General features: G+C 46.9%; 1 protein-coding gene across 8 annotated transcripts in view; it reads left to right on the top strand.

Moving 5' to 3' along the window:
* GPR161 (G protein-coupled receptor 161) overlaps positions 1-26,298 on the top strand; it is a 55,822-nt gene that overhangs the window by 14,565 nt on the left and 14,959 nt on the right. For all 8 annotated transcript variants that reach the window (XM_057552716.1, XM_057552710.1, XM_057552704.1 and 5 more), the window contains 2 exons: positions 12,250-12,667; positions 20,609-21,333. In XM_057552716.1, coding sequence (XP_057408699.1) covers positions 12,250-12,667; positions 20,609-21,333 — 1,143 coding nt within the window. The remainder of the gene's footprint in view (positions 1-12,249; positions 12,668-20,608; positions 21,334-26,298) is intronic.

Here is a 26,298-nt window from a genome sequence, read left to right as displayed (position 1 = left end):
CACATAATGTCCTCAAAGTTCATCCATGTTGTAGCATATGTCAGAATTTCCTTCCTTTTTAAGGCTGAATAATATTCTTTTATGTGGATATACCATATTTTGCTTATCAGTTCATCAGTCAATGCACCCTTGGGTGGCTTTCATGTTTTAGCTACTGTGAATAATGCCACTATGAACATGGTGTACAAATAGCTCTTTGAGATTTTACTGTCAATTATTTTGGGTATATAACCGGAAGCGGAATTGCTGGATCATATGATAGTTCTATGTTTAATTTTTTGAGAAACTACTGTTTTCCACAATGGCTGTACTATTTTACATTCCCACCAACAGTGTACAAGGGTACCAGTTTCTCCGCATCTTCACCAACACTTATTATTTTCTGGGTTTTGGTTTTTGTTTTGGACAGTAGCCATCCTAATGAGTTTGAGGTGGTATCTCATTGTAGTTTTGATTTACTTTTCCTAATCATCATTGATGTTAGGCATCTTTTCATGTGCTTATTGGCCATTTATATCTTTTTTGGATGTGGGTTGTTTTTTGTTGTTGTTGTTGTTGAATTTTAGGAGTTCTCAATATATTCTGAACACTAATTTCTAGTCATATATATGATTTGCAAATATTTCCTCTCAATCTGTGGGTTGCTTTTCTACTCTGTTCATGGTATCTTTTGATGCACAAATTTTAAGAATTTTCATGAAGTCCAGTTTGTCAGTTTTTTCTTTTGTGCCTGTGCCTTTGGTGTCATATCCAAGAAATCATTGCCAAATCCAGTGTTCTGACTTGTTATATTTTTTGTAGTGCTTTAAAGCCTCACCGCCTGCACACACTTATTTCTTTCTTTCTCTCTTCAATCAAGTTATTAGACCAATAGATCAGTAACACATTTTAGACTTCGTAAATCTTTTTTCACTCATTCCACAAACAGGGAGAGTATTCCAACTAGAGAATAGGCAGAAGCCAGAGCAAATTGGAAATGGAAGCACGTAAGCACAGCTGACTGGAGCAGAACGTGCATGAAGGGGTTGGTGGGTGAGAAGTCTCGAATTTAGATGAGACCACACCATGTCGAATCTTATCTGCTGTGGTGAGTAGATGGATTGAAGGTAGTCACAGTCATAGGACCAAGTTGGAGAGCTACTACCTAATGCTCTGTTGAACTGGGCACTTAACCTTTCTGAGCCTCAGTTTCCCCATTTTATTCATTTAACAAATACTTATGTGGTACCAAGCTCTAGTCTAAGCACTGTACAAATATTAACTCATTGATTTTGTCCACCAACCCTATGAAGTACTTACTCCTGAGCAAGGAGTATTATCTCCATTTGACAGAGTGGGGAGCTGATGCCCAGAGAGGTTAGGTAACATGTCAAGGTCACAGAGGCCAGTAAGTAGTGGAGCTGGGATTTGAACCCAGGCTTTCTAGTTCCAGAGTTCATGCTCTTAACCCTATGTTGTACTGCTTCTCTGAAACAGGGAGAAGAGTAATTCCTTCCTCTAAAAGTTATTCAGAAGATGAAGTGAAACAATGTATGTAAAATTACATTGTATGTTGCACACTGTTTTGCCAATACTGATTATCATTGGTTAATAATAATTAAACAACACTTTGGAAGTGGGTAAGATTCTCAGGGACATAGGGAGAAAGGAATGGATCAAGGACTGAGCCTTGGGAAATGTTTTTGCTTAGGAGCAAGAGCTTGGTTTTGGAAAGACATTTGACAGAGTCATGGCTGACGCCCTTGTGGACAGGGTCATGGTCAGTGAAGAGCCTCCAGACTTTACGTCCTTGCTGAAGGAAGTTATGGAGGTTGGTAATGTTGATAATTTACGTACAGAGGGGACCAAAGCCAGGTCTCTCCCACTGGCAAACCAAGAATTCAGACAAGGACCATAAGGCCATTGGGGTTCTGATTCTAGCTTCTTTTCCATCTTCTGGTGCATGTTCCCAAACAGACCAGGGCTTGGACCAGCTTTACAGGTGAAGTGAAAGGTTTCAAACCAGGAAATTACTAGGTTTGCTCTTGTCCTTGTGGGGACAAGAGCAAAGCACTGTACGTTGTAACAGACCCTGGACTGGCTGAGTGGGCATATCCCTCTGGGGTTGCAGAGGCTGAGTCACTGCACCCACCATCTTTCATGTGTGTGCCAGAGAAGGATGGAGGGAATGCAGGGAAGGAGACCGGGGATTCTGTGATCTCTTTCCGGCTCTCAACGACTTGTGTGGTCTGGTGTGTGGGTGGGATGGGGGGTTCACTGTCTCTCTCAGTTACCTTAGTGCCAATCAAATGGTTATTTGAACCTTCCTCCCAACTCCACCCCCTCAACTGCTCCAGCTGGTGATTGATGTGTATAAAATGCTTTGAGCTGCTGAGATGAAGAGCCCCTGAGAATATGGCCAACATAGCATCACAGTGACCTCAGCTGAACTTATTTGAAGTGGTGTTTTAGGAACATTCCCTCACCTGGAGGATTGTTTATTCGAACATCTTACGTACCTACCTGTTGGCATGTGATTTCTTTAGAAGAGGGCATCTGGTGGTCCCAGCTTTTAGGCTGCTCAGCTCCTCGTAAAAATGGGAGGCCACAGAGGAGGAAGTGAGCCACTACCCTGATTGGGTATATTTAAGGATATCAGAAGAGAACCTTACACTAAAAAATGATTTGCTCTGGAGAAGACTTTTGAGGAGGTCAGGTATGTCATGTCCAGCGCCCTTGTTAGGTGCCAAGAGTCCTGCGTCCTCTGACCAGCATGGTCTCCCAACACAGACCCAAGCCTGGGCCTGCTGTCTGTGGCCTCTCAGGCTGCCCGTTTGATGGCCCCATTTGTAATGGGCATTGTGCGGGTGAGTGAGGCCTCCTTTTCCTTGTAGCGGCTTATTGACTGGGTGTCACGGACCTCCTGATCCCCAAGAGACTACATATACTCTGGGGGGGTGAAAAGCTTCTCTATGCTTCCATGTGAAGAAACTCCACCATACTAGGGTCCGTGGTCCCATGGCGTGGTCCGTGGCAAGAAGAAAAGGATAAGAAGGTCTCGAGCAGGAGGCTGAGGTAGGCAGAGCTGTGCCTGAGGAGTCGGCCTAATCCTGAGAAACGGAAGGTTCCTGGTACCAGTGTCCAAAGAGGTGGGGTCTTGACGTGTTATATGCAGATCATGGTGTATCAGAGTATCAGTCAGGATTCTTTAAGTTGCAAGTAAAAGAAACCCTGCCAAATTAGCATAAGTGAAGGAGAAAATTCACCAGCTCATATAACGGAGGAGAACAAGAAAATTCAGAAGCACACATTATTTCATCAGCATTTGTGAATGGATTCATTGGCATGTTCTCCCTGCCCCCTTCTTTTTCTCTCTTGCTCTCTTTCTCTCTTTCCCTCTTTCTCTCATTCTCTCACCTTTATTTGCCTGTAAGCACTTTCCATGTAGTGTCCGAGATGGCCAGCTGCTGCAGCCCCAGGCTCATGATATCAGCCTACCAACCCCATGGTAGGCTAGTCTGTCCTCCGGCTGTTCCAGCCAAAGTCCTGGGTCATGTGACCATGGCCTAAGAATACGGGAAGGGTCCTTTCCCAAAGTAAAATCAGGGTGAATGCTTCAAATAGAAGCCATAATATGAAGTGAAAGCTCACTGTGTGCCAGATGCTGTTCTAGGCACTTGACACAAATAAACACACTGTTCTTTTTTACAGGAGCTGGGCTTCAAACCCAGGCAGACTTCAGAGTCTATACACTTAACCACCATGCCACACAACCTCTGACAAGTATAGGGTAACAGCAATATGAGCAGGAAAAAAGTCCACTGTAGGTCAATGAAAATCAGAGTTCTAGGCAAAAATATGATGTGGGACTAGAACATATCCAAAGTTATACAATTAAATAAGGGAAAGCGAGGGCATCCACCTTTATATTGTAGTAATTCTGTTTTTGCAAAGCAAGGCATTTCTAGAATTATTTCTTGGGAATTAGCATGCAGGCCAGTTTATAAAGCACAATAGATACGTGTCTCAATATTCTATAGTGTTGCCTTGTTTGTTAACCCAAAATGATATTGATCACTCCCTCGAGTGACAAGATTTGGCTTGAATGACTTGAAGCTGTTGACAGTAGTCTAATCCGGCGGACATGTCACCGTCTGTGGGAATATTCAAGAGAACTGAAGGCAGTTCCCAAAGAGGACTGACTGATACTTGGAACCATGACAGTGAAGACAAGGACACGCACGTCCAGCCTTCCCTGGTGACCTGACTGAGAGGGCTGGCTCTCTTTCCCAGGAATAATTTCCTATACATTTATTCAAACCTCAGTCATGTTCCAGTGGTGTAAAGTGATTTGGTCATGGCAGGACGTGGAGAGTGTGGGAGTCTGAAACACCTTCGTGTCTGGCAGCAGCACTGGCCAGGAGAGTGGTAATGTGAGTCACACTTGAATTCGCTTCCATTCAGTGGGCCCTGGGTAAGCTGGCCACCTGCCAGGAAGCCTTCCCTGGCTGGGACATTCCACATCCTCTCTCTTGTTGAAGTACACCCCTGGGGAATTTGCTGGGGCTTGTGCCTTTCCCTCTCCAGGCCTCCTGGGGGAGGCTGGGGCTTTGGATTTCCCTGGGTGGTCAGCTCTTTGACCACGTTCCCCCCGCCTCCTGGAGAGGGTTGTAGCCGAGGACCTCAAGGATTGCACCCAGCCCTGGGCTCTCTGATTCTGCCGTTCACTGGTGTCCCTGCTAATAGGGCCACTAGAGAGCCACCAGGTCAAGTAATACTTTATTCCTCCCCCCACCCCCACCGTCTTTTGGATTGAAAGTTTTGCATCCTATTTTTATTCTTTTAGTGGCTACCTTTATAACGTTAACACTCATATTCAGCTTAACAACGACCAAGTTTTGAAGGCTAGTCATTCATCAACAAATAATTATTGAGTTACCTACTATGTGCCAGGCACTTGTCCAGGTGCTGGGAAAACAGCCATAACCAAGTCTGCCCTGAGTACAAACTAACTTGGAATATTTTTACTCCAGTCATACCTCTAAGAGCTTCCATTTTGCTTAGTGTTTTCATTTCATCTTGTTTTCAAAGCTCCCAAGTTAGCTATTTTTATAAAATTTGTTGTCGATGTTTAACTTTTAAAATTTAATTTTTTGCAGTTCTGATTTTAGATTCATCCATATATTTACCATTTTCTTTTCCTTATTTCTGGATTCAGTTTCCTTCATGAATTGTATCTTTAAGGGGATCATTCGATAAGGAGTGATTAGTAAACATTCAGTCTCTGCTTGCCTCAAAAGTATATTGTGCCCTCTCTTGAATGGTATTATAGAACTTTAAGGCAAGAATTCTTTTCCTTAGCACTTCCAAGAGATTATTCCACTGTTTTCCGGCCTCTATTTTCTGTTTTTTTCAAAAGACGTGTCTGCTGTTTATCTAATTGTTACTTCTTCATAGGAAAATTTGTTTTTACCATTTTCTCTTTATCTTAGTGTTTGTCATTTTTCGTTGTGATGCACCTTGGTATAGACTTTTTTTGACTTATCCTTAGAACTTGATATGCTCTTTTGTTCTAAGGACTCATGTGTTTCTTTAATTCTAGAAAATGTTCAATTATACCTCTAAGTAATGCATCAACCTTAATGTAGGCAGTGTAGGTCCACCTTAATGTAAGTTGGATGCTTTTGACTCAAGTAACAGACACCTAACTGAAAATAGCTTTAAAAATAATTTTTACAAATGTATTACTTTGCATAACCAGAAGCCAGGATGAAGGTGACTTCCGGATTTGTTGATTCAGCAGCTCAAGGATCCAGGCTTTCTTCTCTGCCATGCTCAGCATGTTGGCCTAGCACCTCTAATGATCCCAAGGGGACTGCCACAGCTCTGTGCTCTCTTGGCCATTAGGAAAAGATTTTTCTTCTAGTGCCTTTGTGAGATTAAAGCAGCTTTTCCCAGAAATCCACTGACTTCTCCTCCTGACTAATATGCCAGAATTGCAAGGAGAAAGACAACACAATGATTTGTTTAGCCCACTGAAGACTCTGAGAACCAGGGATCCGATCAACCTTCTCTGAGTCACTGGAGGAGGACTGGACACCAAAACAAAGTCAGAGGTCTGCCAGTAAGGGAAAAAAACCTGACACTGGTTGCTGGGTAGGCACCCAACAGTATCTGCTACCCTTTCTCTCGAATCGCTCCTGATGCTACTTCTTTTGAACATATGTTGAATCTTCTTAACCTGCTCTTCATGTATCTTGACTTTTATTTCATATTTTCATTTTCTTAATCTTTTTTTTGCTGCATTCTGGGTAACTTCCTCAGAGCTGTTTTCCAGTTCACCATCTTTGTCTTTAGCTAAATCTGCTGTTCTGCATACCCATTGAGTTTTACATTTTGTTAGCTAAAATTTTAATTTCTAGAATTTCTATTTGGTTCTTTTTCACAATTGCTTATTATTTTTTTCATGATGTCTTATCCTTTCATTATGGTTTCTACCTCTTTTCCCTTTAAAGCTTTTAATTGTATTTATGTTATGGTCTCTTTTATATTTTTCTATTAATTCAAGTTCTGGGAATGTCAATTCTCCTGGTTTCTGTTTTGTGGATTCTCCCTCATGGCAAATGCTGTGCACTCACTTTCATTAAATGTTTGTTTTGTGAGTGTGGAAGTTCACTACAGAGCCACTTTGTGTTTACTTTGGCCAGCGTTAATTTTTGCATGAATTTATTAGCTTGGATTTCTGCACCACGCAGAATTCATAAGCTTGGTACCCTCATCAGCATAGCACGTCTCAATGTTTGATTTCTCATGGAAAAAAAAACTTCAGTGCTCCACCCAGAGCTTCAGGTAAATGACTGTTTTTGCCACTTCCCTTTGCCAGTAAGAGGAGTTTTTCTGATTCTTTTTCATGGAGGAGGCAGCCCTTCGAGAACCCACTCTTTAGGCAGGATATTGGTTCCAGTTCTCTGCCTTGTGGAACCCAAAGTCATCCTCCCACATAAAAAAACTCAGCCCTAGGGGTCTTGAACTAGGTCTAATACCCTTTTGGCCACAGTTGTGAGATTACAACTCTGCCTTTGAGTTTTCTCTCCGTTTCTGTTACCTATGGATTTCCCTTTTTTCAAGGTTGGGTTTTTTTTTTTTTTTTTAATTTTGGGTCATATTTAACCCAGCATTTCTATGAATTTGGAGTAGGAAAGATGTTCCCATCAGCTGAGTTCACCATGTTCCCAGAAATGATCCCCATAATAAGTGAGAAACACTGTGCTTTGCTTGGATAAAGTAATTATATCTTATAAAGTACTTCCTGTTCACTGTCTCATTTGCCTTTTTTTCTTCATTTAAAAATTTTTTCTTTTATTTGTGTTTATTTTATTGATGTATAATTGCTGTACAATATTATATACGTTACAGGAGTACAAAATAGTGATACACGGTTTTAAAGGTTGTACTCCATTTATAGTTATTATAAAATATTGGCTATATTCCCCGTGTTGTACAATATATCCTTGTAGCTAATTTTATACCTAATAGTTTGTACCTCTTAATTCCTTAGCCCTGTATTGCCCTGCCCCTCCCCTATCCCCATGGTAACCACTAGTTCTCTATATCTGAGTTGGCTTCTTTTTCATTATATTCATTAATTTGTTTTAATTTTTAGATTCCACATATAAGTGATAACATATAGTATCTGTCTTTCTCTGACTTATTTCACTTAGTGTAATAGACTCCAAGTCCATCTATGTTGTTGCACATGGCAAAAAGTAGGTTTTTTTTTCACATTCTTTTTTTTATTGTGGTAAAAGTCACATAATATAAAACATACTGTTTTAACCATATTTAACTGTACTGTGTTTTTATGAAAGGCATGGTTCGTCCTCACTCCCAGGGAGCAAACAGTCCAGTGGGGGAAAAGAGGAGCATGCTGGTGATTACAAGACATATTAGGGGAACACTATGCTTTGCTTGGGAAAAGTAATTATACTTTATAAAGTACTTTCTGTTCATTCTCTCATTTGCCTTCTGTATTATATTTTTAATTTCTTAATTTTTCTGACTGCATTCTGGGAAATTTCCTTGAACCTGTTTTTATATTTATATTTGAAGAGTGAGTTCATACTGATACCTGCAGTAACCAAGCTAACACCCCAGGGTTCTTCCTCACCCTTCTCTATTCTATAATTCGTATCTCCTTTCTCCCGTGATTAGAAATGTGTTTCCCAACATAAGCATGTATACTCAGTTGCTGTACACTCAAAAGAATTGTAAACTTAAAACACCGTTAACAACATCTAACCTACTAAGTAAACTTAGTTGTTCTCTTGTCTTTATAATATGTACCATTAAGAGTTTACAGTCAGGGGCTTCCCTGGTGGCGCAGTGGTTGAGAATCTGCCTGCTAATGCAGGGGACACGGGTTCGAGCCCTGGTCTGGGAGGATCCCGCGTGCCGCGGAGCGGCTGGGCCCGTGAGCCACAGTTGCTGAGCCTGCGCGTCTGGAGCCTGTGCCTCGCGACGGGAGGGGCCGCGGTGGAGAAAGGCCCGCGCACCGCGATGAAGAGCGGTCCCCGCACCGCGATGAGGAGTGGCCCCCGCTTGCCGCAACTGGAGAGGGCCCTCGCACGAACCGAAGACCCAACACAGCCAAAAATAAATAAATAAATAAATAAGAAAATCCTTTAAAAAAAAAAAGCTATAAAAAAGAGTTTACAGTCAAAATATCATATTTAAAAGCTACTTGACTTAATTCTTTTCTCTGTATGATTTATGCTATCAATCTAATATATAGTTAGGCTTATTGTTTTTCAGTTTGCAATCAATTTTATATCTACTTTTTGCATCCATTTTTTTTTTTTAAAGATATTCTTTTTTGTTTGTTTGTTTGTTTTTGGCTGTGTTGGGTCTTCGTTTCTGTGCAAGGGCTTTCTCCAGTTGCAGCAAGCGCAGGCCACTCTTCATCGCGGTGCGCGGGCCTCTCACTGTCGCGGCCTCTCTTGTTGCGGAGCACAGGCTCCAGACGCACAGGCTCAGTAATTGTGGCTCACGGGCCCAACTGTTCTGCGGAATGTGGGATCCTCCCAGACCAGGGCTCGAACCCGTGTCCCCTGCATTGGCAGGCGGACTCTCAACCACTGCACCACCAGGGAAGCCCCATCCATTTTTATTTAACTTTTTTAGTATGTAAAATATTTACTTGGTTCAAAAGGCAAAACTGTAAAAACATACTGAGAGAAGTCCACTTCCATCTGTATCTTTGTTTCTGGTTATCTTTCCTATTTTTCTTTTTGTATAAGTAAGCATATATTTATGTATATTTTATGGGCAAATGTATTTTTATTTCCCCCTTTTTCTCACATATTTTCTTTTTATAACAACTACTGCCTCAATGAATAAAATAACCGTGGGCATCTGTTACTTAATATTACAAACTTATGTCTTCAGGATAAATATCTAGAAGTGGAATTGCTGGATCAAAGGCTCTGTGCCTGTGCAGCTTGGTTAGGTATTGCCAAATCCCCCTCCCTAGGGCTGTTACATTTTGCGTTCCCATGTGGAGTGTTGGAGAATGCCTGCTTCCTCACAGCCGCACCGGCAGTGAGTGTTGCCAAGCTTTTGAATCTTTAGTGGCATGAAAGGAAAGAAATGGTACCTCAGTGTAGTTTTAAAGTGCATTCCTCTTATTTTGAAGAAATGGGGCATCTTTTCATGTGTTTAAGTACAATTGGTATATCTTTTTCTGTGTACTCTTTTTTTTCTAGTTTATTGAGATATAATTGACACATAACATTGTATAATTTCAGATGTACAACATGATGATTTGACTTACGTGTATATTGCAAAAAGATTACCACTATAAATTTAGTTAACATCCGTCATCTCATATAGTTACAATTTTTAAAAATGTCTTTTACTCACTTTTCTATCTTTTTCTCTCTTTATTTTTAAGTTAGAATGATTAGTCCTTCTGTGATATAAGTTTTAAATATTTTCTCCCATTTTGTCATTTGTCTAACGACTCAGAATTTGTTTTCTTTACCACACTATTATCACTTAGGCAGTTAAGTATAACATGCTTATGTAGGACTTTATTTTGAGACACCAGTTAATAATTTACTTATAAGAGTGAACAAAATTCAGAACTCAAAAAATAAAAGCAAAACCCAGAAATAAGCTTACAAAGACACAGACATAGAAGGCATAATTCTAAAGTATATTTACTGCACAAAGCTAGAGTACCTAACGTATTGCATAACTGAATCAAAATTCAGAATATTTTAGCAGCCTGGAAATACGGGCCAAAAGGCACAAAGTAAAATTTAGTAGATATAACGTTTTGTATTTAGGCTTAAAAACACTAATGCCATAAATTTAAGCCTGGGGACACCTGCCTTCACAGAAACTCAAATGTGTATAAACTTTGGGTTTTAATTGACCACACATTTATGTAAGTCCAGCAGGGTAATATGGTTGCCAAAAGAAAATGCACTCCTAGAGTGAATAGTATCAGAAGATTATCCTGATCATGGAGAAAATTGCCCCTTTTTGTACTTACTAGACCATGTCCAGAACGGTACGTTCAGTTTTGGGGTCCACAAATCAAAAGGGTCATTGACATCCGTGAGCAAGTCCAAAGCAGGGAGTCTGAGTTAGTAAAGAGTCTAGAAATCACATCAGGAACCTGGGGGTTTTAATCTGGAGAAAAGAAAGCAAGTAATCTGTGAAGTATTGGAAGGCTGTCAAGGGGAGGAGGGATTAGAATTATTTGATGTTACTCAAGCTCGCAGCATCTGTGGTTGTGACCTACAAGTGCGCCTGTTGGTAAAGGGAGACTTTCTAACTGGCCTTTAGGGCTGCTGGGAAGAGGAAGAACTGCCTTCCTCACCTACCAGCTCCCTGTGGCCAAAGGTGTCTGGACAGAGGTGCCAGGTCAGGCGGGCGCCGAAGGGAAGGCTCTGCTGCTGTGTGTAGGCGGTCTAGACACCAGGGTTCTTGCTTTCTGGCTCGGGGGAAGCAATCTTTCCTTCCTTTCCGGTGTATTCTCTTTTCTGGGAACAAGAGTGATCTGTGGGATTTTTTTGGCTGATTCAAGCAGATGAAAATTTTGGAGAAACATTCGTCTGTAGGATTGAATGTTAAAATGTGTCAACCTTGAGTTTTCACCAAGATCCGGAGCCAGCGTCCCAAGAGCAGGGACTGCCCCTTGTTGAGAACGGTGTTTGTGGGCAAAGACCTCAAACTGTGCCTCCTCTTACCCATTTATCATTAGTGTCGGCTCCTTGCCCTCCCTCACCGTGGCTGATGAGAGCAGTAGTGACGTCTCAGTATGAACTGTACTTGTTTAAACCCTGCTTAGGGATCTCAGAATGATTCCTATGATAATCTTATTGTCCAACTTTAATGGGCACATGAATCAACTGGGGACGGCATTAGCGTGCAGGTTCTGATTCAGCAGTTCAGAGGCGGGCATGAGATTCTGCGTCTCTAGTAAGCGCCGGGGGATACTGACGCTGCCGATTCAGGGTCCACCCTGCATTGCAGGAGTCAAAAGCAGCAGTCCGCCTAGACCAGGTGGACTGAATCAGAATCACCTGCCCTGTGGTTGTCTAAAATGCAGACTCCTAGGCTGTCCCTCTGTTCTCTGGGACCAGACATCTCTAGGGATGGAGCCCAAGAATCAGCTCTTTGAGCTGGTACTGCAGGTGATTCTTAGGTACGTTACAGGTTTTGAACCACTGGTCCTGGGGAGAATGGATAGGGTGGTTTAGACTCGGGGGGCGGGAGTGGACTTCCCTGGTGGCTCAGTGGTTAAGAATCCGCCTGCCAACGCAGGGGACACGGGTTCGAGCCCTGGTGTGGGAAGATCCCACATGCTGCAGAGCAGCTAAGCCCGTGCGCCACAACTACTGAGCCTGTGCTCTAGAGCTCACGAGCCACAACTACTGAGCCCGTGTGCCCCAACTACTGAAGCCCGTGTGCCTAGAGCCCGTGCTCTGCAACAAGAGAGGCCCCCGCACGCAGCAACGAAGACCCAACGCAGCCAAAAGTTAAATAAATAAATAAATAAATAAATAAATAGATTGGGGGAACGCATTGTTCACAGGGACACAGTGAGTCGCATAGAAAGTCGGTTGTAGAAAGCTGGCCACTTGTGTAGAGCTTGCGTGGGGACGACCGGCTGGGTGACCTGGGGCCTCTGCAGCGCTTCTGTAAAGTGCACACGCTATGGATTGATGACTGCTCTCCTGTCTCTGGGTCTTGTCTTTCCAGTCGTCCAGCATGCTCTGCCCACCCCCCGCCGAGGCGCACTGACCATGAGCCTCAACTCCTCCCTCAGCCACAGGAAGGAGCTGAGTAACCTCACCGAGGAGGACGGTGGCCAAGGGGGCGGCGTCGTCACCGAGTTCATCGCCATTGTCGTCATCACCGTTTTCGTCTGCCTGGGCAACCTGGTAATCGTGGTCACCTTGTACAGGAAGTCCTACCTCCTCACCCTCAGCAACAAGTTCGTCTTCAGCCTGACCCTGTCCAACTTCCTGCTGTCCGTGCTGGTGCTGCCTTTCGTGGCGACCAGCTCCATTCGGAGGGAATGGATCTTCGGTGTGGTCTGGTGCAACTTCTCGGCCCTCCTCTACCTGCTCATCAGCTCGGCCAGCATGCTTACCCTCGGGGTCATTGCCGTCGACCGGTAAGCTTGCATCGCACTCAGAGAATCGAAGGGTTTAGGAGTGTGGGCAAAGGGGGAACCTGAGAGATCATGTGGTCTGTGCCTTCCAAGCTGCCTCAGTTCCTCGGGAGGGTGTCGGGTCTGTGCTGGGGAGGGTGAGAAAGCAGAGTTCTGCCTCTTCTTCTATCCCCTCAACCAGAGCACCTCTGATTTTATCTGGTCTAGCTTGCATGTAGTTGGGGACTTCCTGGTGGTCCAGTGGTTAAGACTCTGCGCTTCCACTGCAGGGGACGTGGGTTCGATCCCTGGTCGGGGAACTAAGATGCCACATTCTGTGCAGCGTGGCCAAAAAATGAGAAAAACAAATTAGAAAAAAAAGTTCTAGAAAATTCTGCTTCTCAGTTGGTAGATGAGAAACAGAAGCCGAGGAAGGTGACGTGGCAGAGGAGGTATCAGATCCAGGTCTTCCGCAAAGTGCTGTCTGCTCTCTGTTGCTTTGGGTTGGGCCAGAGCTGGACTGGGGCAGCCCAAAGAGGAAATACTCTCTATCCTCCACAGTGCACGGGCCTGAACATCAGCTCAGACCTGGATGGAAGGAGAGCAGGGGAAGGGAAGGCAACTCAGGGAGTAAAGGTGGTGGCACCTGGGAGAGACAATGTGTGCTTTAAAACATCTGGGCTGTCCCTTCTTGTGGCATAGCTGGCTCTAACAGCAAGGAGTAGCACTGCTGACGCCCCTCAGCTCTATCTAGAAGGTTCTTCCAGATTCCTGCGTTAGGCTGTCAGATTTAGTTGTGAAAGCCCTGCAGGCTTTGACAGCGAGTTTCCGACCCCTGGAGTCGTCTTCTTTATTAGGATTTTGCCAATGGTCACTTCATTCACCCCAGGCAAGGGTTCAACTGTACAAGGGCAGATGGGGGAGATTCAGATTCTCTGTGATTTATAGAACTGGGGAGGGAGTCAGGGAAAACACAGAGGGGTTCCCCAGGGCTGTCGTCACTGGGTGACACAAGTCCCCTGGCTCCCTTGGGATCGTCCATTTTTGAGCTGATGAGTGGTGACTGGATGGTCCACCCAAGGTGCGGGCCTCCACTAGGGCCAAGGCCAGAATCCTTTCGGCTCTCTGCACCTGTGGGGGGGTTGGAGTGAAGGGAGCCATTGGTCAGAACTAATCAGGTGGCTTCTCCAAATATCTTCTTTCCCCCCAACAACAAAGAAATAATACCCAAAATAGAAAGAGTACAATAAGAACTATCCATAATCCCACCAATCAGAAGCAATCACTGTTTACATTTTTTTAGTATACTTGCCTCCAGGGATTTTTGGCCGCATGCAGTAAATTTAGAAAATAGGCTCAAGGCACATGGGGTTTTGTGACCTGCTTTTTCACTTAACAAGTGATTGTGAGCATTTTTCCCACCTGCAGATATCCCTGGAGAACATGATTTTTAATGGTTACATGGTATTCCGTCCTCTGGATGGACTGTAGTTTATTTTTACAGTCCCCTGTTAGCTTACTATTTTGTATAGCACTTTGAGGAAGATGTATGTTTGTGGAATTGTGTTTTCAGTCACAGTAAACACACTTTCAAGATTCTTGATGTGTAGAAGGCAGGCTCCCCTTCAGAAGCTTGTACAGGTTATTACTTCAGCAGCCATTCATCAACATCCTATCAAGACTGATAATAAGCACTGCAAACATAATTGGAAGTCTGTTGGCAGTAGGATGGGATGGGAAATCACTACTTTTGGAGTATCCCGTCCTGGGTCCTGTGGAAGGTGGAGTGGGGGCCAACAGCTCAGGAGCAGAGCCGGGGGATCGGTTTTTAGGTGCCTCTCACAGAGCTGTGTATACATGGAGGCTCAGTAAGGAGAGGCAGCTCTCGGGGGCTGTATACTGCTTACTTGGATCTGAGGTCTAGACAAGCGAGAGTGAGATTTCTCACCAGCAGGCATGACCGATTCTCAAATCATGCCATCAAAATGCATCAAACGAGAGAGCATTTGCCTCTTTCGATGCGTTACTCTTTCACGCCGGGAATATTTGCTGGGTGTCTACTCTGTGAAAGGCCCTGTGCTACATCCTCGGATGGTAGGATACAGCATGAGCAGGACGCAGCCCTTGCCCACCAGGAGTTCACAGTTTCATGGCAGAGGCTGACCCGTGGGTGCTGATGCGAACACAAAGCAGAATTAAGCGCTGGAACAGCTCCCGTGGCTGCTTCTGATGGCAGGACCTGCAGCGCTCCGGGGAAAAGGTGGCCTTTGAGCTAAGTCCTAACAGTGAATAGGATTGCAGGGGCCCTTCCGAATGAAGAAGCCGCCTCCATTTATTCATTTGATAAACAGTTATGGAGCACCTCACGTATGCCTGGCAAGGTGATTGGTGCTGGGAATGCGCAGCTGAAGGAGATGAACAGACACGCTGAGGAATTCACAGTGTTGGGGGGATAGACATGTGGCCAGGTAATTTTAGGACCATGTGATGTGTACGTAGAGCCAGTGTGTTCAAGGTGCTGTGAGAACGCAGAGGAGGGAGCAAGGCCGGACGTGGTAAAAAAGCATGGCGCGTGGGACACAGCTGGAGACCAGGGGAAACAGCTGGCCATGGAAGAGGCGACGCACGTGAACAAATTGGTGTCACAGGTCATCTCACTAGAGATTTGATCCAGGCACCCCAGACCCCACAGCCTGCGCCAGGGTCACCCAGTGACAGAGCCGTGAGTCGAGAAAGGGCTTCTGCCTCTCCCTGCGATGACAAGTCACCAAGGCCTGGTTGTCTCTGGAAAATAGATCATTTCCCCCTGCAGGTGTAGCAAGATGGATTTGGTCATCACAGTGCTTTGCCCAGATCTTTGACTATAATATATAGACTGCTGTAAAATTTGGTGTCTTCAAATATTTTCATGGCAGGTGCGATTAATTTTTTTTATTATTGGTCATTCATGTGGCTAAAAATACAAATTGACTGGACCAGCGAATTGATCATGTGCATATAAATGATCACCATCTGACCAGGGTTTCAAACACCCCTTCCCCCTGTCCCCATTAATTTTAAGGAATTAAATTTACTTGATGTTAGTGATTTTGAAGGTTACATATTTGCCTTCTATGTTGGAAACCTAAAGGTGCAGCTGTGTGTGTGCGTGTCTGTGTGTGTGTGTGTGAGAGAGAGAGAGAGAGAATGAGAAAGAGAGGGAGAGACAGAGAGAGGTGGAGAGTGAGAGGGAGGGAAATAGGCAAGAGGAGGCAGTAGTAAAAGATAAGTGAGGAGAGAGGAGGGAAGAAAAAGAGAATGGGGGTGGAAGAAAGAGATGGGAACATCATTAAGAAAGTGGAAGAAAACAAGGGCGGGGGGCATGATCACTACTAGAATGTGTTACGTGCTAGTCACCTGCCGGGCACTGCACTGTGCCGTGAACAAATGTTTATCCCAGCTAATCCTCACAACGACCCTATCAGTCCTCATTTTGCAGATGAGCCTATAGCGAGATTTTGCAAACTCGCCCAAGTCCACATGGCTGGTAAGTAACTCGGCCAGTTTCTGAGATGCTAAAGGCTGTGCTCTTAACCATTACACAATATGCAAAGTCAATTGTCAGTCAAATCCGACAACCAGTTCCTTTAGCTTAGAGTTTCTCGACCTCAGCACGACTGACCTATTGAACCGGATAATTCTTTGTTGTGATGAGCTGCCCTGTGTAGGATGTTGAGCGGCATCCCTGGCCTCTACTCACTAAATGACAGCAGCACCTCCCGGTTGTGACAATCCCAAATGTCTCCAGACGTTGCCACACGGCCCCAGTTAAGAACGCTACCTAAAGAAATCTGTCAAACTGGTTGGCAGATGAGCCAAAAGAGTCCGTCCTGTAGCCCCGTGAAGAGAGAGCAAAGGCAGAGCATGAAAAGAATAGCTGGCTGGAGTGAAATTCACCATCCAGATGTCAGTGTCCTAAAGCAGCCTTGTGGAAACAGGTCCAGGTGGGGAACATCATTCGACCTGGGAAGATTTTCACTGTGAATAAGTCCAACATGGTCACCTCTGGCTTATCTTCAGGTCCTGTTAAGACATTTCTAATGTCTTCATTCCACACCAGCGTGGATGAAACTCCAGCTCTAAAAATAGTATTTTATTTTATTTTTTATTTTTTAATAAATTTATTTATGTATTTATTTGGCTGTGTTGGGTCTTTGTTTCTGTGCGAGGGCTTTCTCTAGTTGCGGCAAGCGGGGGCCACTCTTCATCACGGTGCGCGGGCCTCTCACTACCGCGGCCTCTCTTGTTGCGGAGCACAGGCTCCAGACGCGTGGGCTCAGTAGTTGTGGCTCACAGGCCCCGTTGCTCCGCAGCATGTGGGATCTTCCGAGACCAGGGCTCGAACCCGCGTCCCCTGCGTTGGCAGGCGGATTCTCAGCCACTGTGCCACCAGGGAAGCCCCTAAAAATAGTATTTTAAATGAAAGTAGCTAACACTATGGGATGGTTAGTTATAGTACAGCCAGAAGATTTTTCAACGTTAAGTTAACGTGTTCACTCCAAGGTAGCTGTAGTTGGCTTAGATTTTGCTCATGTTTTTAGTGAAGTCATCTTATTAAAAACAGGGGTTGTTATCTAAGTGGGTGATCTCGTGGCAGGAGAGCTAAGCATTGGAGCCCCTACGGGCATTACCACTTTGAAGTTACACGTGACATCACAAAAGGCTCTTTGGGGACCAAGGGTGGTGCTTGGGCTCCTGTCTAAAAATGAGTTGTTGGAGAAAAGATCGAGAGCTTCAGAAGACAGCTAAGAGTACGGAAAACAAAGGAAAACCCCTCCGTTTTGGCCTGTATTAACCTGCAGGGAATAGGGAGTTGCTTTTGTTCTATATTTTCCTTTGAACCTGCAACTAGGCCTAAATGAGGCTTAAGTTTAAAAAATGAAGTTTCAAATCTTTGAAACCCATTAAAAAATTATTTTTGTGGGCAGATGTTGGCATGTTTATATCTTGATAAAGGTGTAGATTTGAGCATTGCAATGTATATACATTTAGCCAAAAAAACCCTAAAACCAAAGCAACCCCTGGAGGGTGCGGATATATACAGGCAGCACTCTGGCCTCTGGGGGGCTCTTCTGATTGTAGGAGACTGACCTCTCAGGAGCCAGCACCAACCCCGTGCCCGGGCGTCCCGATGGGCCTCCGGACTCAGTTGGGAGAAATCACTGTCACATCCCACAGGAACTACTGGTGCCCAGAACCTCAGACAGTGAGTGATATAAATACCACTTGTTACAATAAAGTTTTGCCATTGAATAATAATACTGACCGGTGTTGAGAGTAGCCAGAAGGCTATATTGCAGAGGACAGCTGATTTGTCTTAATGATTTTGATGACTGGTTGAACGTGGCTGGTCAGAGGAGCCCGGACGGCTCATATTCCCCAGTCCTGGCCTCCCACACCTACCTGTACACTCGCCCCTGAAGTGTTGCCTCAGGTCAGAGCGCCTGCATGAGTTTTAAATGGGCAGAGGAAAGTAGAAACATCTGCCTTGTTTCTTTTTAAAAGTGAAGAAAACCTTCCTGGAAGTGCTCCCAATCCCACCCCAGCAAACTCCCCTCACATTTCATTTGCCAGATGATGTCACACAGGTCAGCGCCTCAGCTGGTCACGTGGCAAGGGAGGGGTTACCACCAGCATGGCCTGATTCATCCCCTGGTGCTTAGAAGGGCCCAGTGTCCCCTGTGGTCACAGCAGTTTTGCAGGAGCAAGATGGGGATTCTGTCTTCAGGAAGGAAGGGGGAAAGGTCAGTGCACAATGTCCCAGCTCTGTCCCCCCTGCCATCTAAAGGGAGGCCCCATCCAGCCCTTGCCCCCCACTCTAGCCCATTCTGTCCTCAGAGCAGATCTATGCCAGAGGTTCTGTGATTCCCATCTTCCTGGTGAAGGAACTGGAGCTCTGAGAGGTTAGGTCAGCTACCCAAGGTCACACAGCTAGTGGACAGCAGAGTCGCCGTCTGAACCCAGGGATTGCCAACTCCAAAGGCATGCTGCTTTCACGGGGCTGCGCGGCCCTTGCAAGATGCGAACCCAGATGTCAGCATAAGACAGGAATTGTTCTACCCCAGGTTCTGTGCAGGGGTTCTGTAATCCATACCATAATCACGGTGGTTTCCTCTCATCAGGCTCCACGCTCAGAAACACTCCTTCCAGGCTAGACCTTGGCGGGGCCTCGAGGCTTGAGACCAGCAGTCGCCGTCTTGCCTCTGATTTGGAAGGCCCTCCATACAGGGTATAGCCTGAGGGGACAGCCCCTCCATGAGAGTCTGCCCCAGGCAGCAGGTGGTGATTCGGGCCATGGCCCCTGTCCCTGAGCTCTAGTGCCCAGGGGTGACTCAGGAAGGTCCTCAGTGTGGCCATCCCTGTCCCGCCACACGTCGCCCTCATGCAGAAGCCCCATCATTAAAGAACATTTCCTTTGGATGAAATGGCCGGGTGGGGAGGCTGGTGGTTTACTTTCAACCCCGTGGTCTAAATCCTCCCACCCACTCCAGTTAAAGGGTCAGAGCTCAGCTGGCTGGCAAGGCTGGGCTCGCGCCGGCCCCCTGGCTCCTCTTCTCCCCGCGCACCATCGCCCCGCGCCTGCCTGGGTGAGCTACAGGCAGCTTCCTCGTTGAGCCGGTGCTCAGGTACATCTCCGCGTCTCGCCAAGCCTGGCGTCCTGCCTCAGCTGTGCCTGGGCCAGTGCCTCTGATCTTTCAAGACCTGAGTTTGTGTGCCGTCTGGTCCAGGAAGTCCGCCCTGACCCTGCAGTCTGGATCCGAGGCCCCGTCACTGTGAATCAGTAGCTCTCCAGGCCTCTCTCCTTCTGCACAGAGCTGAGGGGTTAGGAACCAGCCCTGGTCTGTGGACTCCGAACGAGATGGTTTGCAGGGAATTGCTGGCATGTGCGCTGGGGACTGTAGAGTCAGGTTGCCTGGGTTTTTATCTTGTCTCTTCCCCTTCCTTATCTAGAGCAGATTATTTATCCTTTCTCTGCTGCTAAGGTGAGGATAATGATAATGCCAGTCCCTCTAGAGACGTGTTGTGAGGGTTAAATATATACCTTTCTGCTCCAGGGCCTCATACGCTGCTTATGTGTCCGTCTCCCCCTGCATCTTTTTACCTGTATTTCCGGTGCACAGCACAGGGCTTGGCATGTGGCAGACCTTCAGTAAACGTTCCCTGAATGAATGTACCCCATAATCCTTAGATGTTCTTCTGGTTTCTGAGGACCCTCTGAAAACGGATCTAAAAAGATTACTGTCAGAAACACAGGAGTGATCTGGCTTGATGCATGATCCCTTAGAACTCCTGTAGATGCCTGAGGACTAACCACACCCCCAAATACGAGTGGGCTCTGGAAGCAGGGCCGCCTGAGCTCTGTGCTCTCCCTGGTGTCCAGCTGTTCTCCGATGAAGAGTTCCACGGAGCTGTGTGACATGGCCAGTCTGTGACTTGTCCGGGGAGGGTTGAGAGAAGGTGCTACTTTCAGAAGCATTCAGCCCGTGGCAGTGCTGAATGAGAGAAATCCAGCAGAGCTCGCTACCTAGGAGAGCAGTGGGTGCCCCTCCTGGTGTGTCTTCTCTGTTTTGTTTTGTTTTTTTTTTAATTAATTTATTTATTTACTTATTTTTGGCTGTGTTGGGTCTTCGTTTCTGTGTGAGGGCTTTCTCTAGTTGCGGCAAGCGGGGGCCACTCTTCATTGCGGTGCGCGGGCCTCTCACTATCGTGGCCTCTCTTGTTGCGGAGCACAGGCTCCAGACGCGCAGGCTCAGTAGTTGTGGCTCACGGGCCTAGTTGCTCCGCGGCATGTGGGATCTTCCCAGACCAAGGCTCGAACCCGTGTCCCCTGCACTGGCAGGCGGACTCTCAACCACTGCACCACCAGGGAAGCCCGTCTTCTCTGTTTTGACTCCTCTCCCTCACCTGCCTGCATTCTTTTTCTAGCTACTATGCTGTCCTGTACCCCATGGTGTACCCCATGAAGATCACAGGCAACCGGGCCGTGGTGGCGCTTGCCTACATCTGGCTTCACTCCCTCGTCGGCTGCCTGCCACCTCTATTTGGTTGGTCATCGGTGGAGTTTGACGAGTTCAAGTGGATGTGTGTGGCCGCGTGGCACCGGGAGCCTGGCTATACCGCCTTCTGGCAGATCTGGTGTGCCCTGTTCCCCTTCCTGGTCATGCTGGTGTGCTATGGCTTCATCTTCCGCGTGGCCAGGGTCAAGGCACGCAAGGTGCATTGTGGCACCGTGGTCCTTGTGGAGGAGGATGTGCACAGGAACGGGAGGAAGAACTCCAGCACCTCCACCTCTTCCTCGGGCAGTAGGAAGAACGCCTTTCAGGGCGTGGTCTATTCGGCCAACCAGTGCAAAGCGCTCATCACCATCCTGGTGGTCATTGGTGCCTTCATGGTCACCTGGGGCCCCTACATGGTCGTCATCACCTCTGAGGCCCTCTGGGGGAAGAACTATGTCTCCCCAACCCTGGAGACCTGGGCCACTTGGCTGTCCTTTACCAGTGCCATCTGCCACCCCCTGATCTATGGACTCTGGAACAAGACGGTTCGCAAGGAACTACTGGGCATGTGCTTTGGGGATCGGTATTACCGGGAACCGTTTGTGCAGCGGCAGAGGACTTCCAGGCTCTTCAGCATTTCCAACAGGATCACAGGTAACTTGGGAACTTGGCAGGGAAGGGATGCCCACCCTCAGGCGGGTGTAGCCTGTGGTCCTGCAGGCGCTTGGGCAGGTTGATAGGCGAGGTCTCAGACTGACTGCTGCTTCAGGGCTTAAAACACAGGTTTCCTTTGGGGAAGGAACATTCCAGAGTGTCCGCTGTGATTCCCAAGCAGATTTCCTGAGCTCGGCAGTTCAAGGCAGGGTGCACCAGAGTTCAGAAATCCGTATTCTGTGACCGCAGCCATGGCCCGCTGGCCTGGAGAGTATATTGATAGATACTTCTATCTAGAGAAAAAAGAACCCAAGCCCTGGACCAGGCTACCTTCACCTTTCAGTGATCCTTGAAGGCAGGGTCCTCTTTAAAGCACTTCCTCCCCTCGTCAGCTGCCCCTCCTGAACATACTCTGTCTTGGGCCTTTCCTCACAGGTCAGTGGTTTCCTCGTATTGGCCCTAATAATTCAGGATGTGTCGATGGCGGACCTCCACTCCCTCATTGAAATGCCACTATCTGGTGTGTGTAAAGCTGCTCCTCCATCTGATAATTGATTTCGGAGCTAACAGTTTCTGGACATGATCCCATCCCCTTTGATGAGACCCAGAGGAATTCCTCTGGGGATAGATTGTTTTTTTTTTTTAGTTGGGGATAGATTTTTTTTTTTAAACCTTTTTCTTTTGAGATAATTTTAGACTCAGTGAAGAGTTGGGAAAACAGTACAGAGAATACCCTTCCACCCAGCTTCTCCTAGTGCTAACATCTTGCCCAACCGTAGCACAGCTGTCAAACCTAAGACATTGCCAGGGGTGCAGTGCTATTAACAACTACACACTTGACTCAGATTTCACCCATTTTCCCATTGATGTCCTTTTTTCTGTTCCAGGATCCAGTTCGGGATCCCACGTTGTAGTCAGTTGTCACATCTCCCTTGTCTTCTTCAGTCTTTGACAAGTCTTTTTTTTTTTTCCTTGTCTTCCATGACTTGACACTTTTTGTAGAGTCCTGATCGGGGATTTTGTAGAAGGCCCCTCAATTTGCATGTAGCTCATGTGTTCTCAGGGTCACAATGAGGTAATACCTTTTTGGCAGGCAGGCTGGGCGGGTGATGTATTCTTCCTAATGAGCATGCCAGGGGCACATATGTCAGTAGGTCTTCTTACTAGCTAGTTTTTACCCTGATCTCTCGGTTGATGTCTTAGCTTGGGCTGCTACAACAAACTACCACAGACTGCATGGCTTAAACCACAGCCATTCATTTTTTCACAGTTCAGGAGGCTGGAAGTCTGAGGTCAGGGTGGCAACATGGTTGGGTTCTGGTGAGGACCCTCTTCCAGGCTGTCCTTTTGCTGTGTCCTCCCATGGCGGAGGGCTGGGGAGAGGGACAGGAGAGAGCAAGCTCTCCGGTCTCTTCTTATAAGCACCCCACCCTCATGACCTCTTCTAAACCTCAGTACCTTCCCAAGGACCCACCTCTGAATACCATCACACTGGGGGTTAGGGCTTCAGTGTATGAATTTGGTGGAGAGTACTTTCAGTCCCTACAGTTAAGGTGGCGTCTGCCAGGTTTCCCCACTGTAAATTCACTGTTTTTTCCATTGTCATTAATAAGTACAACATAGGAGATATTTTGAGGCTCCCACTGTTTGTAGCATGCACTGGTGGATCTTGCCCCTGCAGTTATGACTGTGTTGTTTGAGGGAGACTGTCGTCTGGACAGGCTGTTGGAAGAGAGACTCTGAGGGCACTTATCAGATCATATTCAAGGAAAGCGCCAGTTCAGACTGCAGTTCTAGTCTCTTGCCAGATGACTTTGGGCAATTCACGCTGCTCGAGATAATTTTTCCTCCTCAGGAAATAGGTCTTCCACCTACCCTCTCAAGAGAGTGGAAAGACAGAACAACTCTTAATTATCATGAATATTCAGTGGTAGTGATGAGAGGAGTCTTTTCCATGTGGCAATTAAACAAACCGATGTCACTGATTTATCTCAGGGACTGATGGAGTGTTCCTTCTTGAGAAAGGAAGGAATTCTGGGACTTTTTATTTTGACTATAGGAGAAAAAAAATCTCTCAGGACCCCAGTATTTTAATTCCTGAAATGCCCACCCCCTGCCACTGGCCAGACCATGATTCCAAGTGTGACTTGTGAGGCAGGAGGAGTACATTCAGGGCTTGGTTTCATTTCACTGATTAACTTATTTGTTTAGATTTTGTAAAATCACTTACCTTCTGGGCAAAAAAATAAAAATAAAAAAAACATTAAATGTTTTCGATTCCAATGAAGTTAAGAATGAGGAAGGGGAAAAAAATGAGGAAGGAGAATGGAGGAGGAGAGGGTAGATAGAACAGAAAGAAACATCTGCTTTGGGGGGCCAAGATTGTCCATGCAGGCCACTTGAGATGATCCTGGAAGAGTTTTTGAGGCTGTGAGAACAGGCGGAAAACACCAGCTGTGGTTGGGTTGGCAAGTCCAAGGCAGTGAGAAGTCTCCTCACTGAGGGAAAAGCAGTCTTGTGGGATGTGTCTGGGCTGAAGAGCGTGTGGGATGATGGGTTCTGAGTTGCTGGCCTTGCCCCTGAATGGGAGCTGCGGGCATCCCTGCTGCCTCTTCCCGGGATATCCTGACTTCAGGAGGTGGGCAGCAGCAGCAGCAGGAGTGTTGGAAAGAGAGCAGAATGCAGTGGCCACCCCAGCTCCGTGCCCTGCTCCAGCCATGCCAGGAATGCCCACGGCCTTTCTGGTCAGGAGGGAGAACTCTGCCCTCCACCTCGCATCCCTGGTCCCTCTGGGCTGAGGGACTGTGGGCTGCGACCGGACCCTGGTCTGGCGCCCTCTGTGGGCATGACTTGCATCTGCAGCAGACGCCTAAACCCCAGTGGGCTTTCCCTGCCCCAGCCTGCTTCAAGCCACCTCCCTCCCACTCAGAGAATGCACGTGCTCTCCTGTGAGCACAGCGAAAGGAGGATGGTTAAGATTGCTTCCAAAGCCAGCAAGAAAAGGCTCGGAGGCCCTGTCTCGCTTTTGTTCCTCTCCGTTTGCATAGGCATCTGCAAAGTTTTCACCAAAGGATTCAGTACATGGAATTATAAACTTTCCTAACAGTGCTTGTGAGCACAGGTGCAGTGAAGTGGCATTCCACACACACCTGGAGCTTTCCTACTGACTCTGGAATGCCGGGAGTTTTACACGTGCAGTCATGTTTATTTCATACGTAGATTTCAGCCATAATCCATGGATTTTGGTTTTCTCATTCTATTAGCTCCAAACTGAAGAAGTGCAGCAGCTTAGGTTTTCCCTGGGTTCCAGCTGTCACCGGGCCACTACAATACGTTCTGCTTGTGAGGTCTCATCAGCAGATTCCCGTGGGGCTCCCCTAGGAATTGAGATCTCTGGCCTCCCTGGGGTTTGCCAGGCAGGGCCACTTCATGGTGGGTAGGTCAACCCTGGAGTGGACATTGATTCTAGTGCTGAAAGGTGAGCTAAATGCTTACGTTTGGTCTTGGGATGCCAGACTACAAATCCAAAGCTGACAGATGGCTACAGGTGATCAGAGCAAAGAAGGGGCCTTCAGGAGAAAGGGCCACGGGGTTCTCCAGCAACTCTGCCACTTGCCAGCCCAGTTGGGGTGGACAGCCCAGATAGCAGCCCCACCCAGGCTTCGAGGGAGGCCTGGGCGTGGTGGGAGGGCAGCCTCTCCAAATGCTGCACTCGTGTGAGGCTCGAAGCTCCTGGGACTGGGCATAGAGCCTTCCCAGCTGTCTTCTGCAGAGAAGGACGCTGACTCCCATTTGCTCAGAGGAAATGCCCCACCTCAGGGCCCTTGTGAGGTCTGGGCTGGAGGGAAGGAAGGAGACCCTGGGGCCTTTGAATTTTCCTGCCTTGCTTTACCAAGTTCCCTTCCTGGTGCCACCTAGAGGTCTTCTGGTTGCTTCAAAGTGCCAGTGTCACCCCAGAATCGCACTCTGTTCTTTGAGCCTCTCAAAGGCACTCAGGACTTTTCTGGCCACTCCAGGCTTCTGATCTGATCCCTGTGCCTGTCGTTTTGTGCCTTTCTCTTTCTTTCTTTTAAAAAAAAAATGTTGTGAAAGGGGTTGGATTGGGCCCAGCCCAGTAGATGTGTTGTTGTTGCATGTGAAAAAACTCAGGGTAACTGAGTCCACTCTCCAGTGGTAAAATGCTGGATAAACACAGAATAGAGAGTTGCCTCCTGGCTGCCCTGTTGCCGCACCTCTTAGCCGAGCCGCATTGGTCGGGCTCCAGTGATTTCTCCCACTGGTAGAGACCAGGACTTGTGCCTGGCTTTCACTGCAGCCTCAGAGACGGTGTCCAGAACCCACTGTGGCCTCAGCCGTCCCGGTTGGCAGTGGATGTTCCCCCAGCGGAAGCCGGGCTTCCAGCTGAGACATAGTCATATTCTGAGGCCAAGACCCTGGAGGTGGGTGATCATGTTTGGGCTCTTCTCTGGCCCCAGACCTCCACACCAACCCCCAGGAGAGGGGAAGGCTTCTTGCACAAGTGCTCTCCCCACAGGTCATGACAGGGAGCTTCTGAGAGCGGCGTGCTCTGACTGCACGGGTCCAGCCCCCGTCATTTCCTCCGTGGCTCTGAAGGAGAAAGGAGAGCATGTGTGTCATGTCGCTTTGTCCCCTCAGAAGAATTAGGATGAAGGTACAGAGTGGAGGCATCCCCTGTCTGTAGGTTTGCTGGGGGGCAGGGAACACTGGTGGTCCTTTGTGGCAGGTCCTTCGTGGCAGGTAGGTAGGTCTTCCTCATGAGATGGGAGGAGTTTGACTTTTCTGTGCTTTTTTTTAATTGCTAAGAGTGCCTTTTTTGTTAACTCCATGGTCTTTATGGCCTCCAGCTCTTTTGTTCATGGATTCATTATTTTCTCAGTTTTCTAAGGACACGCAATTAGAATTCTGTTTGTTTTCTTAAGCTCCCTGCATTGTCTCCCGAGACAT

This window comes from Balaenoptera acutorostrata, chromosome 1 (assembly GCF_949987535.1).
Source record: "Balaenoptera acutorostrata chromosome 1, mBalAcu1.1, whole genome shotgun sequence".
Taxonomy (NCBI): domain Eukaryota; kingdom Metazoa; phylum Chordata; class Mammalia; order Artiodactyla; family Balaenopteridae; genus Balaenoptera; species Balaenoptera acutorostrata.
Note: the sequence above shows the minus strand (reverse complement) of the source record. Positions and strands in the feature narration are given on the sequence as shown.